The sequence below is a fragment of the Mus caroli genome, unplaced genomic scaffold (genome assembly GCF_978045245.1).
Source record: "Mus caroli unplaced genomic scaffold, Mus_caroli_1 scaffold_15, whole genome shotgun sequence".
Classification (NCBI taxonomy): Eukaryota; Metazoa; Chordata; class Mammalia; order Rodentia; family Muridae; genus Mus; species Mus caroli.
In genome coordinates this window covers 23,233,573-23,253,043 of record NW_028227270.1, presented here as the reverse complement: position 1 = coordinate 23,253,043, position 19,471 = coordinate 23,233,573, and the positions used below count along the sequence as shown (strand labels likewise).

Genomic DNA, 19,471 nt, shown 5'->3' with positions numbered 1-19,471 from the left:
ACAGCATTCCCAATCAGCTCTGAAGAACTGTAATCAATTAAAAATAATATTATCAAAGGACAAAAGTGACTAAAGCCCTCTGAGTTTAGCAAGTTCTTTTTCACTGAAAGTGCTAACTATTAAGCCAAGAAATGGTTTAACCACTTAGCAAAAGGTTAAAACTAACACTGGATAAGAATAAAAATCTAAAAGCAAATGATACTTTTAAAACCTTTAAAAACACAGGTACATTCAGGAACAGGATTCAGTAATGTTTTACAACTCCTGAGGGAAGCCACTATAGGAAGGCCTTCAGCCTAGTAAGTTTTTGAAGACCGACAGCTTTTCATTCACATAAATCCAATTCATTAAAACAAATTCTACTTCAATTTCCCAAGCTGCACAATCATGCAAGTCTCAACTTGTGCTTCCAAGTTATGCATCAGACAAATATTAAATAAGAGTATTTCTATGTGCCAAACCCAAGTGTAGATGGACATGGTTCCTCCCTGTGAACAGTACACACCCATTTGTGTTCAAAATAAAATAAAGCCTGTCTGTAAAATCATTGTCTGGTGAACTACAATCCTAAGTCTTAGACACAAAAACTGTATGAGGAAATAAGAAAACCATTCAGCCAATAAGAAACTTATCTGTTTGCCCAACCTAAAAGGTATCATGACTCAGAATGTTTATAAAATGCCAAATACAAAGAGAAAAATGTACAGAAACAAGAGGAAAGTGAGATAAAAGGTTGTCACGGACAGCACACACACAGGCTCTGAGATGTTTGCAAGGTTGTCAGAGAAACTAATACAATGGGCCACGCAGAACAGCATATTCCACAGTTTAAGTCTGCTCAGGGCTCTTGCGGTAAATATATAACCGGCCTTCAATACAGAAGGTGGGATGCTGGTGAATCTAAAGTAGGAATCACAACTACAAATGTGCTTATTAGAAAGAAAGATACAGAGCATCATAAAGAACAGTTGACCAACATGGCAGCCATAACTAGATCCTAAGGCCAAAAAGGAGACATGGAGAGGCATTAGCACAGTGGCAGGTCATGCTTGCCTGAGGCTTCACTCTGCATCGGATGCATTTGAGACAGTCAGATCATAACCATATCTAACTGGGGAGCATCTCAGAAAACACCTATCACGAACCATCAACCCAGAGACTCTGCCCTGTGTGTCTACAACTTAGATGGATTTGGCCACATTTTAGCTTCTGGAACTAGAACTAAATAGTTGGAACACTAAAAAGTCTATTAGACTTCCAAGATGAAGACTTCGCTTTGGCTTTCACAGAGACATTCCAAAATGAAAAACACAACACAGGCAGCAGTACCAGGTAATAAAAAATCCAGACATGACCTTGCACAGTGGGAAGGGCAGTGAATGAAATGGCTTAAGACCTGGATGTGGGCACACATGGGGCTCTGACTCTGGGGAATTGCCTGGTCTGTAAAAGGGGACATGATATTGACCCAGCTTGCTACCTCAGAATGTCAGAAATAACATACAGGCCAGGGTTCACAAGAACAATATGCAATCTTTCTAATATAAGAAGTTGCAGTCTACTGTCACTGTTAAATAGATCTGTGGCGTGTTTGGAAACAGCTTTTCTCTGGTTACCACTTAAAAGCATAATTGAAGGGAACTATCTCTGGCTTAGGATGCCCTGTAATTGTATCAGTGCAGTGCTCGACATGAGCCATTAAGACAAATTATCTGCAATCCCCTGCCTTGGGCAGCAGGTTGTCATTAAGTGTCAAGAGCACCAATTATCCCAGACTTTCTTTCCAGACTATGCAATCCATTTTTCTCTCATTGAATAATGCTTCTTCAGGCTCACCATCCATTTGCAGTGAGCTTGCTTGCAGCTTCCACTCTTCCCTCACACCTCAGATGCATTCCTTGTTGACCTTTCAGGGACCCTGCTTTTTGTAGGACTCAAAAGAAAGTGCATTGCAGTACTGACAAGCAGGAAAAAGAGTGGATTTATCTTGCAACTGGCCTTTTGAAGTCGGTAGTAGTGGTTTCAGTTCAAGTACAACCAGGAAATTAGTCAATAATCTACAACTGGGCAGGTTCTACTTATTGCCCTGGTACCAGACATCAGAGCCTCAGGTCCCAGATCCCAGGCTAAGAAATGTTAAAATATTGGGGAATGAACTATAGCGTCATTGAGAGATATTTTTTATCCAATTCATTCAGCATCAGGGTCACAATCAGCATGGGCATTTCCAGTGAGGGGAGAAAGAAGGGAAGCAGAATTGACCAAACAGGAAGTCGCTATCAAAGGGCTGTAAACTAGGGTAAGGCTAGGCAGGTTGGAAAGAAGCTTCAATAGAACGGCAGATGTCATAGGCTCTTCCTCCCAAGGCATAAGAATCACTGAAGAAGAGGGGGTGGAAAGATTTTACAAGCCAGAGATGGTGGATGATTGCAGTGATACACTATTTTCTGGACACAACAGGGCAGTTGTACATATGAACATTATGTGGTTGTGACAGCATTGACCAGACCCGCACAAGCTCAAAGCTCTGACTGAAGCTCTGATGTCTAGTACCACAGCAATAAGTAGAGCCCCAGGATGTGAAGGTGGGGGTGGGGGTGGGGGGGTAGTAGGCATGAAGCCTCATCTCACTGAGGAACAACAACTGACAACTGGTAATTGAAGTGGAAACTTCTAGTTCTTCAGAAAGTTCGTTAGGTCAAATGTTGTTTTGCTGGGGCACACAGGTATAAGGATGTCTTGCTAAACCAAACACAAGAAAGACTGTTTTCCTGAAGCAGATACGGGTAAAAGGATGTTTGGATATAGCAGACACATGAAAGAGGGCTTGATGAAGGAGTATAAATATGACCCCACAGACAGTGGGAGAAGAGCGCTGAGCATCCATTTGCTTTGCTCCACTTTGCTATTCTTCGTTAACAATATGGCATGTGTTGGTTTGTCTTACACAGCATTGTTGAGCTCAACTTGTGATAATGCAGCCCAAGAGAGACTCACCCAAGAACTGCTCATGAGGCTCCTGCGGCAATTGGCTGCTTCTGTGGCCTCACCTCAGGCCAGTTGGTGAACCTTGCAGTTTCTTCAGGATTGAACTACAGCTGCACAGTGTCTGCTTGCTGAAAGGACTGGACTATAGCTGCTGGTTCGTGCCTGGGGTCTGCCTGCCTAGAGGACGGGTCTTCAGCTACTAAATTGTATTTGGTATTTGCCATGGGGCTGTCCTGCTGCCAAAGAAGATCAAGCTTGCCCCCAAAGAACTATTGCTCAACAGGTCTACTTCCCCTATATACAAATTACTCTTCCACTACCTCTGCTGGGTTGTGGGTTAGAGGAGACGTTGAACACCTCTTGCAAAAAAATGTAGGCCTACAGGTGGCTGCTGAGAGTCAGTTTAGTTTGTTTGTTTTAAGGGTATGCCTGTCTGTTAGATCAACTACAGCCCATCAGATGACCATACACCTAGGGATAGTTGAATAGCACACATTGGATTTGGTGAGAGAAAAGGAAAGGGAAGGGAAGGGAAAGGGAAAGGGAAAGGGAAAGGGAAAGGGAAAGGGAAAGGGAAAGGGAAAGGGAAAGGGAAAGGGAAAGGGAAAGGGAAAAGGAAAAGGAAAAGAAAAAGAAAAAGAAAAAGAAAAAGAAAAAGAAAAAGAAAAAGAAAAAGAAAAAGACATGAAATAGATAGAATGGATAAAGAGGTGAGGGGGAGGCATAGTATGAAGTCATCAACAAATTAATAAAAATATTGTTTATAAAACAAAAAATCAATCCCTAAGAAAGGAATAGAGGTTTGTAGAATTCACTAAACTATATATAAATGGCCAAGTTTTATGAAATGTAAAATATATTTCAACAAAGCTTTTACTTTAAAATGAACCGTGATAGTCATATTTATCCCATGCTTATGAGGTACCTGTGATAAGGATGTTACTATGCCTGACACATGACCCAACTGCTCAAGGTCACTCAGGAAGCAGGGAGAGCATCAAGAACTGAGACTCCTTCTCTTCCTCCAAACTCAAGCTCCTTCTTAGCTGTTATCCCTCCCACAGTACAAACACTTGAAGTAGCCTCAACTGCAGTGTTCTTAAGAAGAAAACTGTACTAAAGCCAACGATAAAAAGATAATAATGGTTAACATTTTTAATAGAAACAGATTTATACAAAACAAAACTCCATTATGAAAGAATCAGAGGTGGATTTACTTAAATACTATTTATGCTATTCCTACTATAAATTTCAAAAAGCAAGAATTACAGAGAAAAATAATCTGTAAAACAAGAAAAAGCCAAAATTAGGTGTCTTAGAAGAGGACATGAAAAGGTAGACCCCTTAGGAAACAACAACAAAAAAAAATTGTTGAAGGACATAAGCAAAAGGAAATGAGCAGTACAGACCCTAAGGACGCAGGCTGATGCCCCAGTCTCAGGCTTTCACATCATACATGTGCACATGCATGAACACACGCACATGCATGAACACACACGCATACACATGCACCCACACAAGTGAACACACATACACGCACGCATGCATGCATACACACACACAGGACAAATCAAAGCAACTGTAGCTGAGGGAGTGGGCAGAGAGCACGGGTGTGTAGGAGTGGAGGAGGATGGGATAAGAGGAGACTCCTAGAGTTCTTTTTTTTTTTAACTTTTTAAAAAAGATTTGTCTTATTTTATTTGTATAAAGGTTTGGCCTGTATATCTGTCTGTGCAGCACTGTGTGTGTCTGGTGCACACTGAAACCAGAAGAGAGTGTCAGGTTCCCTTGGACTGGGCTTACAGGTAGTTGTAAGCAGTCACGTGGGTGCTGGGAATCAAGCTCTCTGGTCACCACCTTCCAGTCTCCCCACTCACCTTTGGCCACTATGCTTTTAGCCATCAAACTAAAACTCATGTGTCATTTTTTATTAAATAAAACAACTCAAGAACAGTTACCACTCTTCAAACCCTGTTAAGAAATGTAAGAACATTGAAACTGTTCATTTTTTTTCCTACTTAAAAGTAGCCACAGAATGATTCCTCCTGCTGTCATTTTCAAAATCCGTCATGAGTATCCCATGCGCTCAGGAGAATCCGAGAGCAAGCAGGACAAGGATGGGCTTGGCCAACATTGGTAAGCTACAAAGTCTCCCAGGGTTTGGAGTCCCGTGGGAAGCACACCAGGGTAGGGTGTTCAAAAAATAAAAGCTCCCACTTATACTCCATTATTTCTAAAATTCATAACTTAGAAAGAAAGTGACCCAACCGTATGTTCTGTTTCCCAGACATGAGAATAAAGATGTGGGTCTCTCTCCCGAGTCTAACGGCCATTGTCGCTAAACAGAAGCAGAGTTTCTAAAACTATTTATTTTACATGTATGCGTGCTTGACTGCATGGATGTGGGTGCGCCATTTGTGTGTCTGGTGCCTGTGGGGGTCAGAAGAGGGCATCAGATCCCCTGGAATTTTACAGACGGTTGTGAGACACTGTGTGGGTGCTGGGGACTGAGCTGAAGTCTTCTGCAAGAACAGCCAGTGCTCTTAACCACTGAACCATGTCTCTCGTCGGGAACATAATTTTTAAAGGAGACTTTGTAATGTTTCTTCTTCTTGAAGGCACAGTTTCTATAAAAAGAGGATGTGCCCAGTAAGATACAGCAACTTAAACTGCAAAACAAATCCATCTGGAGAGGACAAAGTTCTCTTCTTAAGGAGTTCAGTTCTGCATTGATTCTTGACTGCCAGAAATCCTATTCCTTAAGAACTTAAAACAGGCTTGGAAGACAATGAAAACATTTTTTAATTAGGGATTTAAATCTCCCTAAAGGATACATACACACACCCTAAGCCCTGTGAGATAATTCTATCAATTTGACATAGACATTTACCATAGGCACCATTCCAAAGAACTCTGTCCTCTGACATCAGTGCTCACCCTGAAGGTTACCTTAGCAACCAAAGAAATAGAACAGTTTAACATGTCAGAAACTAAGGGCCACCCCAGAGAAAATACTAGAAGCAACAGAAGGCTAGAAAGCAGTACTGAATACATACACATTACTTCTTTAAAGAAACAAAACAAAACTGCCAGAATCCACTATCTCCAACAATGCACTAATTTCAAAACGCAAGGGGAAAAAAAAAGCAGGAAATTTGTATGTATGGGTTTCCTGCCCGCTGGTATTTCAGCTCTTGCAATCTGAAACTTGTTGGCTAGTACAAAGCTCCGGGTAGAATGACAGAACAGACAGGCCCCATGATCTGCAGGCCAGCAAGCAGGCCCCATGATCCAGCGTGTCCTCTCTACTCAGGCCTGGAGCACAGCACTGTTGTCATCCCAGCCAACAGTGCCTGCACCCGAGCCTTGCTCTCCATCCCTCCTGCATTCACAGCCAATACCCTGGCTTCAAGGACAAAAAAAGGCCCAGCTTTATCTCAAGTGCTCACAAATCTGGCTTCTTGCAGGTTGCAGGTCTCTTTCCCATGCAAAGAAAGAACAAGCTTTCTCAGCACACACTGCTGACCCACATTTCCCACTTTCTGTCGCTGCCTAGAAGAGAGAGGGTGGGTCTACGTGGCATGAAGCAAGATGTCCATTTGTGAACACTGATGATCAAGACGGTTTTGCAGTTAACGAAGACCTCTTTATCTTACAAACTTTCCTCTATAGCCCGGTGGGCTCTGCGTGCCCTTCCCCTCATTGGCTGCAATGCACAGAGAACCAAGTGTTCTTCAAAGGATGCCAATGGCTCTATTTAGCAGAGCATGGCGCCAGGCTAAACGCCCACCTGCACTGTGATAGTATCATGTTGCTTTCCCTATACTGTACATTATGTGTGCAACTCATGGTAATGTCCACTGTTTTTCCTTTAAGCCTCTGTTCTCCATGCTGTAACTGGTTCCTAAACAAACAAAATGCTGCTCAGACTTGCTCTCAAGAACTTGCATTCTGCAACTGGTAAATCATAAATCATAACTTTCATTTCTAGGTTCAAGTTTAAATCTAAGATAGTGTCGTCAGCTATAGAATATATTCTTGATCTGAGCTATGAAATAAATATGTACAAAATTCCATTCTCTAACGTAGCTTCACTGGGTCCTGTCAGTACCTCCAATTAGCCTGCTTTGATGATGAATCTTCACATAGCAAATACAAATAGCCTCCTAGCTACATGGGCTATGTCTAAGCCCACGACTGCCCAGAAGAAAAGTTGAAAAGACCAATTGGTTTAACCATCAATTTTTCTCTGTGGATAGAATAACTTACAAAGGCAGGAAGAAAGTTGACCTCTTCAAACTTCATAAAGCAGACTGATAAGTCAAACTTTGTTTTGTTAAAGATTTGATATTTTTCTCCTGTAGATTCAGTTCTCAACAACACTGACAAAACCAAGCTTAATGGGTTTTGTGGGTATTAACATAACCCATGTGTAGTGGCTATTCCTGGTTTTCAATTTGACTATATCTGGAATGAACTACAATTCAGAATTGGAAGGCTCACCTGTGATCCAGATCTTGAGGCTGTAAGATACAAGTTTCTGACCTAGATCTTGGCATGAAGCTCTTGAAGCATAGTGGCTATGAATCGAGGAGACTAAGGCAAGGAGATCTCTGAGTTCAAAGTCATCTGGGACAAAGCAAACCTCAGATCCAGGAAAGGTGGTACACACCTTTAATCCAGGCCACACCTTCTGCAGGAGACCTACATAAGGACATTGGAAGAAGGAAGGCACTCGCTCCTTCACCTGCTTGCCTTGTGGGACTGAGCAACTGCTAGATCCTAGGACTTCCATTCACAGCTGCTGCTGATCATTGTTGGGGAGTTAGACTGCAGACTGTAAGTCGTCAACAAATTCCCTTATTATATAAGAGACTACACATAAGTTCTTTTACTCTGGAGAACCCCGACTAATTATGTTGGGGTTCCATTAGGGATAGAAGAACATCTGCCTAGAAGACCCTGAAGTAATTGACCCATGTCCACCTACACCTGCAGAGAGGTCCAAACTAATCTTTCATGATATTAATTTACCCTTATGTGATGGCTAGTTTCATGTCAACTTGACACAAGGTAGAATTGTCTTAAGGAAGAGAACATAATAAAAAATAATAAGATCCGGCCCTAAGGCATTTTCTCTATTAGTCATTGAAGGAGGAGGGCCAGCCATTTGTTGGTGGTGCCATCCCTGGGCCGGTGGTCTCAGGATCTATAAGAAAGTGGTCTGTGCAAGTTATGATAAGCAATCCAGTAAGCAGGACCCATCCATGGCCTCTGCATCAGCTCCTGCCTCCAGGATCCTGACCTGTTTGAGTTGCTGTCCTGACTTCCTCCAATAATGGACTACAATGTGGAAGTGTAAGGCAAATAAGCCCTTTCCTCCCCAACTTTCTTTTGGTCATGGTGTGTCATCCCAGTAATGACAACCCTAACTAGAACACTTTACACAAATCAAAACTTCCATCTGCTAATTTGTTATAGATCAATGTGTATGCATTAATATATGTGAAAAATATTTTCCACGTGACTTTTTTTTTTAAAAAAAGAAAGGGTCTCCCCTTGCTCTCTAGTTACAAGCATGCACAGGGCAGGCGGTATCACTCAGTAGGCTGGGCAAGAAATAACTCTGTTCACAAGGCCAGTGCCGTGAGAATTAATACGCCACATGGTAGCCTCCCCCTGGCGAAGCCTGGTTTACCAGCCATCCCTGTTAGGCTTTTGGGAACACAAATGCAGGAAAGCCATTTGGTTGAGCAGGAAGGGAGGCTTCAACTCAAACATCAGCTGCGCACAAATCAGTGAGCCATCAGAACATTTGATCCCGGTTAACCTAATTGTCTACATTATGCCAATCTCCTCAAAAACAGGTCTATCAAATCACAAACAGGCAAGAAAGCCAAAACCCAAGCAGATAAACCATGACATCTTTTTGGGTGATTCGATTACTCCACCCAGCCTCTTACTGCAAGCTAGGAGTTTCAGCGGCCCTGCAAAAGCTTCTGTTGTGAAAGCAATTTTGAAGAAGAAATGGGTTTAATTTTATGACATGGATGTGCAGTCTAATGGAAGGCCTGAAATTAAATAAAACCTGGGATACTTCCTTCTCTTGCGTGCATAATGAAGTTGCATTATGACTGATGACGGGTAAGAGGAAGGCCAAGAGGAGACCCTGCTTTGCTTTGCTTTGCTTTTTCCAACATACCATTTTTATTGATTCTCTAAGAGTTTCATATCATGCACCCTGATCACATTCACTTCCCAGTCTTTCCATGTCCCTCCCCCAACTTGTGACCCCCCCAAAATAAAAATTAAAAATAAAAAAACCAATTTGTGTTATCTATATAGTCACTGGAACATGGTCAGACTGTCAGTGGCCTGCCCCTTGAGTCCCTCCCCTCTTCCCATACCTCCACCAGATGCCATCGACTGTGGAGAGCTCCTCTCCAGCATCCACATCACACTTTTTTTTTTTTAAGATTTATTTATTTTTATTATATGTAAGTACACTGCAGCTGTCTTCAGACACTCCAGAAGAGGGCGCCAGATCTCGTTACGGATGGTTGTGAGCCACCATGTGGTTGCTGGGATTTGAACCTCGGACCTTCGGAAGAGCAGTCGGGTGCTCTTACCCACTGAGCCATCTCACCAGCCCCACATCACACTTTTTAAGAGTCCTCTTCAGTGGCTTCCTGTCTAGGCTGTTACTTTGGGGTGAAGGGGAAGTAGGATTTGTCACAGGAGCCTTCCATGTCCCTCCGTCTCAACTATGTATCTGAGGTCAGCAATATCACAGCAAAAGCTGCCTCCTTGCTCTTCACAATCACTGAGAGCACAAATAATGGGCCGCCACATGTTTCTGGTAACAACACAGACTGCTTCAGTGAGACCACGGACCCAGAAAAGGCCCCTGGGAGCTGCCTGGACCACTGACCATGTCCTCAGGTGGCAGTGCAGGCCACTCACATTAACATGGCTTCAGGCTGCAGCACAGACCACCGTGGACATCCGCTTGGCCCTGGGTGGCAACATGAGCCACAGACATCAACACAGACCCCAGCTGGTCCTCAGTGGTAGCCTGGCCTGCATATCATCACCCTGCTTTTCTCAGGGAAGCAGTGCTTCACACATTGTCCCTCCCTGATAACCATCAATGTAAAATGCAAAAAGTGGGATACTTAAATTGCAAAGGAATACAGTAACGTTTCATGGTGGGCCTTAGGTCAGACTCTTTACACAACGATGCTATTATCAAAGTTAACTAATACTCATTGGGTAAGACAACATCTACACCTGAAGAAATCATTAAAAATAGATAACAATTTTAAAAGATGAGCAGGGACGTTTTTTAATAGTTTTTGACAGCTACTGAGATGGATAATTGCTGAATAGTGTGTAGTATTCTTTAAAATTCCTAAACAAAACAACCATGTGATCCAGTAATCCCACTACTGGGTACACAAAGGAAAGACAACCAGACATCTAGTAAAGCATCTAGGCAGACCCTGTCACAATGCCTATAAAATACACAGCCCGTAGTGAGTGGGTAAAGAAAACATAGTCATGGCAGGGCCATGGTGGTGCACATCTTTAATCCCAGCACTTGGGAGGCAGAGGCAGGTGGATTTCTGAGTTCGAGGCCAGCCTGGTCTACAGAGTGAGTTCCAGGACAGCCAGAGCTACACAGAGAAACCCTGTCTCGAAAAACCAAAAAAAAAAAAAAAAGAAGAAGAAAAAGAAAAAGAGAGAGAGAGGGAGGGAGGGAGAGAGGGAGGGAGGAGGAGGGGGGAGGGAGAGACAGAGGGAGAGAGAGAGAGGGAGGGAGAGAGAGAAAGCACAGTCATACCCAACGTGGAATACTATTCACCCATAAAAGACGAAGCCCAGTCACCTACTGGAAATCGTTGCATTATAGAAAATAAGCCAGACACAGATAAACCAGTACCACGTGATCTAACCGACAAGTGGACTCTCAAATGCTGGTCCCCAGAGGCTAGGGATGGTGACAAGGGGAAAAGCTGGCCAACAGCTGCTAAGCTACAGCTAGACTGGAGCAAGGGTTCCTTGTGTGACAGCCACTTTACATTTCAAAAGCCTACAAGAAGGTATTTTTAGAGTTTTAAACACAAATGCTGAATATTTAAGATAAGTTTAATTAACCAGATTTAAACTATACACACATATCAAAACACTACATAGCACTAAGCAATAGTGAAAATGTATTTTATGTTTCTATCAGTTAAAACAAGTAAATTAAAAACACAATGACTGGGAAGGAAACTGGGTTGTGCTTATGATTGATGTCCCCACCAGGAATACAATACAAATTCCCACAGGCCCAACCCTCAGCCTGTTCCTCGCGTCATCATTATACTGGAAAACTCAAGAGACCGGAAGGGGACGACAACATGAGGAGAAAACAGATCAAGAGAGGGTGGGGAAGGAAGACCAGAAGAAAGGGCAATGACCACATGTGACGTAGAAACCATGGTCATTGCGAGCAAGGAAACCAACAGCGAGGACAGAGATGCAGGGAGGCTAGTGGGGTATGGGAATAAATGAGAACAAAATACCACAAAAACGCCACGAGGAAACCCATTGCTGTTTATTCCAGTTTAAAACTAGTAATAAATGAATAAATAAAATACGATTTATCTAGGAAAAACCAAATTAAATATAAAATCATTTACATAGTCAACCCCATCGTCAGGACATCCCAGAATTCCCAGGGTCAGGGCTTAGCCAGATTTGAAAGCACTTTTGCTCAACAACTACGACACTGGGAACTATTTTTCCATAGGGTACAGTATCTCGCTATCAAAAAGAAAGGAACTATCGTTCTTTTTCTCTTACCCAAGCATGGGTCTCTAGATAGTCTAGAAAAATGGTAACAGGACATTTGTCAACTGTAGTTCTCTAAACTTATTTTATTGCATATTTCTATCACAAATGCACACACATCATGGGAAATCATATATACACACACTACTGTCAATCCACTGGGAAATCATATACACATATTGTTATAAATCCACAGACATTAGAAAAATCTTTAATTCTGAAATTTGACCTGGAAAACTAAAAGCAGCAAGTCTGCAATACAAATCACTCCATGGCTTAACCAGGCTTGAGGCTGGAAGGTACTCCAGACTTTCTCTTACCCAAGGTCTTAAAAACTCAGAAACGTTTATAAGTACCCTAGGAAGGTTCAGAATAATTCTGATCGAATGAAGAAATGAAGATCCTCTCTGGTTGTAGCCTCAGTATCCTGTTTGTAAAAGTCATACACTTTACTTAAAGTGGTCCATTCAATCTTACCAATGATCAAATTTAAGCCAACCTGTAAGTCACACCCAGAATGTATCAGGAATCAAGCTTGTCAGTATAGTATCACCCAACATAGCGAAGGTCATGAGAAGGAAACTGCACATTGACAGTATTTGCTGTATGCAAGCAAACATCACTGGCTTTTCAATAGCATTGCATCACTGCTAATCACCATTAGACATGGCTACTCATGGGCTGGGAGAGTGCCCAGTGGGTAAAAAGTGTTTGCTGTCAAAACTTGATGACCCGAGTCTAATCTGTGCGATCCACATGCTGGAAGGAGAGAACTGGCTTGTGAAACTTGTCCTCTGAGCTCCACGTGTGCCCTGTGGCACAAAGCTGCACCCCTCCCGCTCACACAGCCTAAAGGAATGGATATAAGCAACTTTTTAAAAAGGAACATCTGTAGAACAGTTTGGCTTCATGCCCACATGGGCTTGTGTATGACTTCCATAGCTCAACATGACTTCTAACATGGATAGACAAGAATCCATCCACACCTAGTAACTCTAAAAGTTAGTACAAATGTAGTAAATACAAGAAATTAAACATCTGAGGACTTGGAAATAATTACTGTAGTTTGATCAACATGCGTTATATACATTATTACGTGTATATAATGATCACAGCATACCCCATAGACCCATACAAATGTGTGTCAATTTAAAAGTATTTTAGAGACAGGGTGTCTGTACCTTGCCCTAGCTGACCTGGAATTCACTATGTAGAGACCAGCGCTTCAGGCTGGCAATGACCTTAATCTATCTTTCAATCAAAAATTTTAACTTTAAATGCCCTGGCTAATGTTGACTTTGTATGCTTGTGTTCCTGTATCAAGGTACATATGAGCGTATGGGAGTTTTGTGTGTGTGTGTGTGTAGGTATACATTTGTGTACTGTGTGTACTGTGTGTGTAGGTGTGTGCACAGTAGTGTGTGCATGTGTGTTCAATGAGAATGTGTGTGCACTGGGTGTGTGAGTGCAAGTATACATTTGTGTGGTGTATATGTAGGTATGTGCACCATGGTGTGTGTGTACAGTAGGAGGGTGCGCATGTTCATGTGTGAGTATGTTTGTACAGGTACATATTGAGGTGTGTGTCGCAATGTTGTTTTTCACCTTGATTTTTAAAAAGCAAAACAAAACAAAACAATGTCTCTTGTTGGAGCTAGAACTCACCAATTTGGCTAGACTGGCTGGCCAGGGAGTCCTGGAGATCTTCCTGCCTCTATCTTTCCAGTGCTGCAGTTACAAATGACCATTGCTTTATGTGGGTGCTGGAGATCAAGTTTAAGTGTTCAAGCTTGCTCAACAAGCACTTTCCACTGGGCCATTTCATCTCCCCGCCCTGACTCCTACATTGTTCAGACCTCAGCTCATCCAGCTCGCCCGCTACCTTTCTTTCAGGCTGCCTCTCTTCCAAGTGTTCCACAGAGCTCTTTTTTGTCCTTGTTTCCTATTGGGATAATGGCAGCACTGTTCCCTTTTCATGGCAAGAAACTAGCCAAGGGGATTAGAGCCACAGGCCAAAGCCACAAGCTCAAGAGTCAGACACAAAGAAACAGTCCCCCCACTCCAGAGCAAAGCCCTTTAATGCCTCCTCCTCAGACTTCCTGGGAACAGAAGCATCAGCCAGCTGGGAGATATATGGCTGAATACCTCAGAGAATCCAGCCGCACTGGAGCTAAGAGCTCAGCTAAAAGTTGGGAAGAAAAAGTCTACCCAGAGAAACGGACAGTAAACTGTAAGGCAGATTCTAAACTTGAAAAAAAGCTGACACACATTTGAGTTTTCTGACACTGACCTACCTTCAAGTGAGGAATTTCCCAGGACTGTCCAACCCAAAGGCAGCTCCAGTTGGGTCAGAGCCAACACGAGCTCCTCATCCAAGGCAGGCAGCGCCTCGGCTGTCAGGGCAAACGGGGTCAGCAGCGTCTGGTGACTGTAGGCCGTGAGTCGGTCAGCCTGAGTGACCAGCAGACGAGCCAGCCTGCAGGCCATGTTGTCCACGTAGGTCACTGAGCCAGAGCCCATGGTCACCGGGGAGTACCCTTCCGAGCAGAGGCACACAGATACCGTCACCGTCTCCTGAAGCCAATGGCCTAAATGACAAGATAATTAACCGCTCAGTCCATATCTGCAGGAGTCACACAGTAGCTGTGGGTGGGCAGCACTCTCCAGGGAACAAGCAGGAAGTATGGTGTCGTCTCTAAATGCCACCATCCCTGGGGTGGGGACAACCATGAGCTGATGTCATCTTATTTTGGTGACTCTGGAGTTTTAACTGATCCTTTTAGGAGTTCTAAGAATGTCAGAGACTCTTTCCCCCAACCAGTCGTTTGTTACAGTTCATCTCTTCACATCTGCCCAACCTCTAGATTCCAGTCTACCGTCTGAGGGGTCGTCCCTCTTTCTGTTCTGCCTTCAACTGAGACACACACTATTAGCCATTTATTGAGGTGACAGGTTGTTGTTTAATCTGTATCAGAGACAGATAGAAGTGCACCCAGACCCCATGGGGCTGATTTGGATGGGGTGTGAAGATTACTAACTAGAGTCTATTTAAATTAACACATCCAACAGAAAACAGAGTCCCCTGGGGCCCCTCCAGCAATGGCTCCTGTGTGGCTGATCACCCTGCTCCCTGCCCTCCTTATTCTCTTTGTCTAGATTCTCCATTTTGTTAAAGTTGATGAACTTCTGCCCAGCTATTTATTTTTTGTCTTTGGTAGAATTTCCAAGAGTGTCAATAGCACCCAAAACCCTGGGACCATGATAGTATGGCTGGACTGAGAAGAGTCACTCGGGCCCCTGGGCATGGTATCCTTATACCCACTGGTAAGTGCTCCTAGGTCTGTACCCTCCTGGCCTGCCTGACTCTCCAAGCTTTCCCGCAAAGGCTATGCTGCCAGAGTTCCAAAAACCAAGAGCATCATCTACCCCCTCACAATGACTCTCAAAATTAGGGGCTCAAAATATGCCATCTCATTAGACTGTACCGATCCGTTATACACTGCAGAACATTTCCATCATTGAGAGGCTAACCGTTTTCCCACATTCAAAGGCTACCTTAAGCAACCATCATTCACCCCGTGAAACCTATCAAAACGAAGACAAGGGCCCTCACTTCCAGCAGGCCACAAAACAAGGAGAACCGCTTGCTTTTGCATACAGGAGCTCAATGAGGTTGGCCTTTCCATGTAAACAAGAAAGAAAGAAAACAGTGTGCTTTCTGTCAGAAGAGGTGCTTTCATTTATTTCTATTCTTCCTCTATAAGCTGCCCATTAAAAGAGAGAATGTCAAGAGGAGTGGAAAGGATGTCAGTTTATTTACCAGAGTAAAAGTGAAAGGGGGAGGGAGCCACAGAGGAATGGCAGCCATTAACAAGATACAGCAGCAGCGAGGGGTTTGGGTTCATTTCTGTCTTTGGTTGGTTAGTTTTCAGTTTTTGAGACAGTGTTCCTCTAGGTATCCATGGCTGTCCTGGAACTTCAGGACCAGGCTGGCTTTGAACTCAGAGATCCACCTGCCTCTGTCTACTGAGTGCAGGGATTAAAGGTGTGGGCCACCACTGTTAGGCACTTGTTTTTGTCTTTTTCTTATCTGAGAGTTCCTGGAACTGCCGGGCTGACCACAGAGGAATGAGGAGGGAGAATGAACACATGGTCTATCATGTCAGCTTGTCCCAAGCCAACTCAGGCATCAGGCTGGGACAAAGGAGGTGACCCGGGGTACATCCTCTGTTGTCTACATCTAAGGATGCTAGACCTTGAGAGCTGGAGGCAGCCAATGGGATGATGAACTTACCAGGACTAAACCAAGGCAGACACTAGTAGAGGGGCCCCAGGAGTCAGTGGCACAGGGTACCTGTTCTTCCTAAGAGCATGCACATACACCCCTGTGAACTCCTGACCTTGGAGAATGCGTCTTCTTTTTCCTTGTGATTCACTATTTGGCAAATATCCCTGGAGGGAGGATGTTTCCCACCCCAGCCCTAAGAAGCCTCCTCACCTGGAATGCTAGATTGGAGGACATTGTCCTGGACCCGGTCAGCAATCACCACGTGCCTCTGATGCGACCCGTCATAAATAAAGTAAAACTCCGCATCTTCGGGTAGATACACGTTTTTGCCAAACTTTGCATAGACCGTCTTCTGTCCCTGAAAAACAAGTAAGTCTGGGCATCAGCATGCTTCCTTGTTCCGGCTCTGAGAAACCACAGGGAAGGGCGCAGTGCCACAGCACTGACATCTGTCATATGCACTGCACGTGAGGGAGCTCAAATGTCACAGAGCCTCCTTCCAACAACAACCGTTTCCAAGCGACACCTTCCTGATGTGTCTAGTATGGGAGTCAGGGCTGGCCTGGCTGCTCCGATAGCCAAAGATCAAGGAATAGGAAAGAATAATTTATTTCACTTGCTAGATAAACTTGTGTGACATTTCAGTACCTTGGATTCCTATGCCCCAAACATCACTGTACATAAAAAAAGGTTATCTTGTATGTGAAATATCACTATAAATATAAAGGTACTTTATATGTAATATATAATAAATATAACATATAATCTAATATATAACACATGACACATGAAACATGATATACAATATATAATATAACATAATATACTATGATATATAATAAATATATAATATATAATATATAATATATAATATATAATATATTGGAGAATCATGAGGAAAATGAAGAAACATTCTCCAAGGTCAGGAGTTCACATGAGTGTATGTTCATGCTCTTAGGAAGAGCACATCCCCCATGCTGCCGACTCTTGTGGCCCCTCCACTAGTGTCTGCCTTGGCTTGTCCTGACAAGCTCATCCCACTGGCTGCCTCCATATATATTCACGTATATATGTATATATGCATATAAATGTACATTATAACAGTATATAAACGATACTTATTATATGATCTTAGATCAGGCCCTAGCATGTGCTACAAGATACACTACAAGAACCATAAATATCCAGAGACATTTTCAGATAAACAAGAGTGTTCATTCACTGCATCAACTCTGTCTCCTCTGAGTGATATGTGAGCCTTCTATTCTCAGCTGGTTGGCCTCATCCTTGCCTTAAGAGTTTCTGGCTTGTACTAAGCCTTACAGAGTGTCCTGGTTCCAAGGAGAAGCACTCCTTCAAAGGACTGGGACAGCAGGCTAGCAGTCTCGAGTCTGTGCGCTTTGTCAGGGGCTAACAACCAAGTCTGCCAGATCATCTCAGGATCCTGCAGACCTCAAAGATTCAGGATACTCCCTGCCTCGAGTACAAAAAGGCAGCCCAGAGCAGGCCTCCAGGGAGAGAGCATGCATTCCGCCCAGCCTAAGGGAGTGGCAGGGAGGTAAAAAGAAAGCAAGGAGTAGAAGAGCCACCTATTCTAGAAGTTTCCAGAGCTTATTCAAAGTGGAGAAGGCTCTGGCTATCTGTGTAGCTGCCTAACAAAAACAAGCCAGTTTCTCATCCTGGGATGAATGAGAAAGGAAGCAAGGAAGATTCGGGCTAAGTCTCCTGAACAGGAGTGTCAGCCTGACTCAAGTCCCTACAGCACCATGACGCTGGAAGGCTAGGAGTTAGGCTAAGGAGGAGCAGGCGCAGTCCAAAGCTCCTCCTTCCAGCGGCCATATCGTTATTTGACCTAAGAATGTTTTAAAATAAAAAAGCATTTTCATACTGGCTTATAGTTGCAAGGCATCTAAAATTATGGATTTTCATAAATACAAATCTCAGTGTCTGGAAATAACACACTGGTACTCAGTTCTGAGTTTTCCTGTCTCTGCATTCGAGCATGCATGTGTCACACGAACGGAATCGACAGAAAGTGACGTGCCAAGGAAAATCTCCCGTACAATGATGTCAGAGAGAGGGCAGGAAGGAGAGCTGAAAAGCAGAAAACACAAAACAATAGCACCCATCTGACAGGACTGAGAGAGGAAACTCAGACGGGTTTTCCATTTCCTAAAAACGAAGAACAGCTTGCTGCAGTCGTGTTCCTGGTTGCTAAAGGGCACTGTTAACGCTCCATAGATAGACTCTGACCTGACACAGTGGTAGCTTTCTTAAACACAGAGCAGATTGTATAAATAGATCGAAGATTTGCATGGACCACAAAGATATCTAATCTGCATCTACTCCAAACAATGGTCAGAATAGGCTTTCTTTTGGCCAGGTGAACAAGAACTACCACTTAGGCAAGAGTTTCGCATGACCATTCCAAGTCTCTCTCTCCCCTTTCTTGCTTGATACATGGTTCCTCCCTCTCGAGAACCACTCCATGCTTTACTGACACCAAAGACGATGGGCCCACTCGAGGGAGGTGACCTAGTGTCCCAGCACAGACGATGATACTCAAAATAAAAGAAATCACCTACGTAGTAATCAAGAGAGCATCAGAAATACCAGGAGCTGAGGTCGATGTGGGCAGGTGGGAGAGGACGGCAGAGGAAGGATCTAGTGGTGGAAGAAGAAGAATATTGACAGGCAGGAAAAGGAAGAGGAGGCTCAAAGAAACCAACTGAGCTGAGCTCTATAGGGGACCCCAAAGAAGGGGGCTACAGGAAGAACAGGCTGAGCTTGTGAGTGCAAATAATCAGCTGCAGGTGACAACCCCAGGCTCTGGCCACTGTGGCCACTGAGGCCACTGAAGTCTACCACTGTTCTTTGGAAACCATTCACATCCCATGTGGTAGAGGGACTCCACTTACAGAATTTGCACATACAGATCTTATGCCTGCCCTCATTTGAACTCAGCTGCAGGCTTTGCTTTCAACAACTGAAAACAATAACCTGTCCTAATAAAACCGATGGATCAATGCCAAAGTCACAGTTGCAGCTCGGTGTGTTAGCTCCTCCCTGTCAACTTGCTGGGCCTCACTTACAAAGTTTTCAAATACTCCATTAAGAGGCTAGAGAGATGGTTCAGCTGTTAGGAGCACTGGGTGCTCTTCTAGAGAAGCCAGGTTCGACTCCCTGTACACCCACAAGGAAGCTCACAACTGTCTGTAACTCCAGGGGATCTGACACCCTCACACAGACATACATGCAGGCTAGAAGAACAATGTGCAGAAAAAATAAAAATAAATCACTAAAAAAAAAAAGTTCCCTAAAACTTCTGGAAACAATAAAAGATAGACAAGGCAAGAT

General features: G+C 43.6%; 1 protein-coding gene across 2 annotated transcripts in view; it reads right to left on the bottom strand.

Annotated features, from left to right (window-relative positions):
• Arhgef28 (Rho guanine nucleotide exchange factor 28) overlaps nt 1-19,471 on the bottom strand; it is a 307,219-nt gene that overhangs the window by 169,874 nt on the left and 117,874 nt on the right. For both annotated transcript variants that reach the window (XM_029468326.2, XM_021180313.3), the window contains exons 3-4: nt 16,325-16,472; nt 14,121-14,414 (exon numbers count right to left, since the gene is read on the bottom strand). In XM_029468326.2, coding sequence (XP_029324186.1) covers nt 14,121-14,414; nt 16,325-16,472 — 442 coding nt within the window. The remainder of the gene's footprint in view (nt 1-14,120; nt 14,415-16,324; nt 16,473-19,471) is intronic.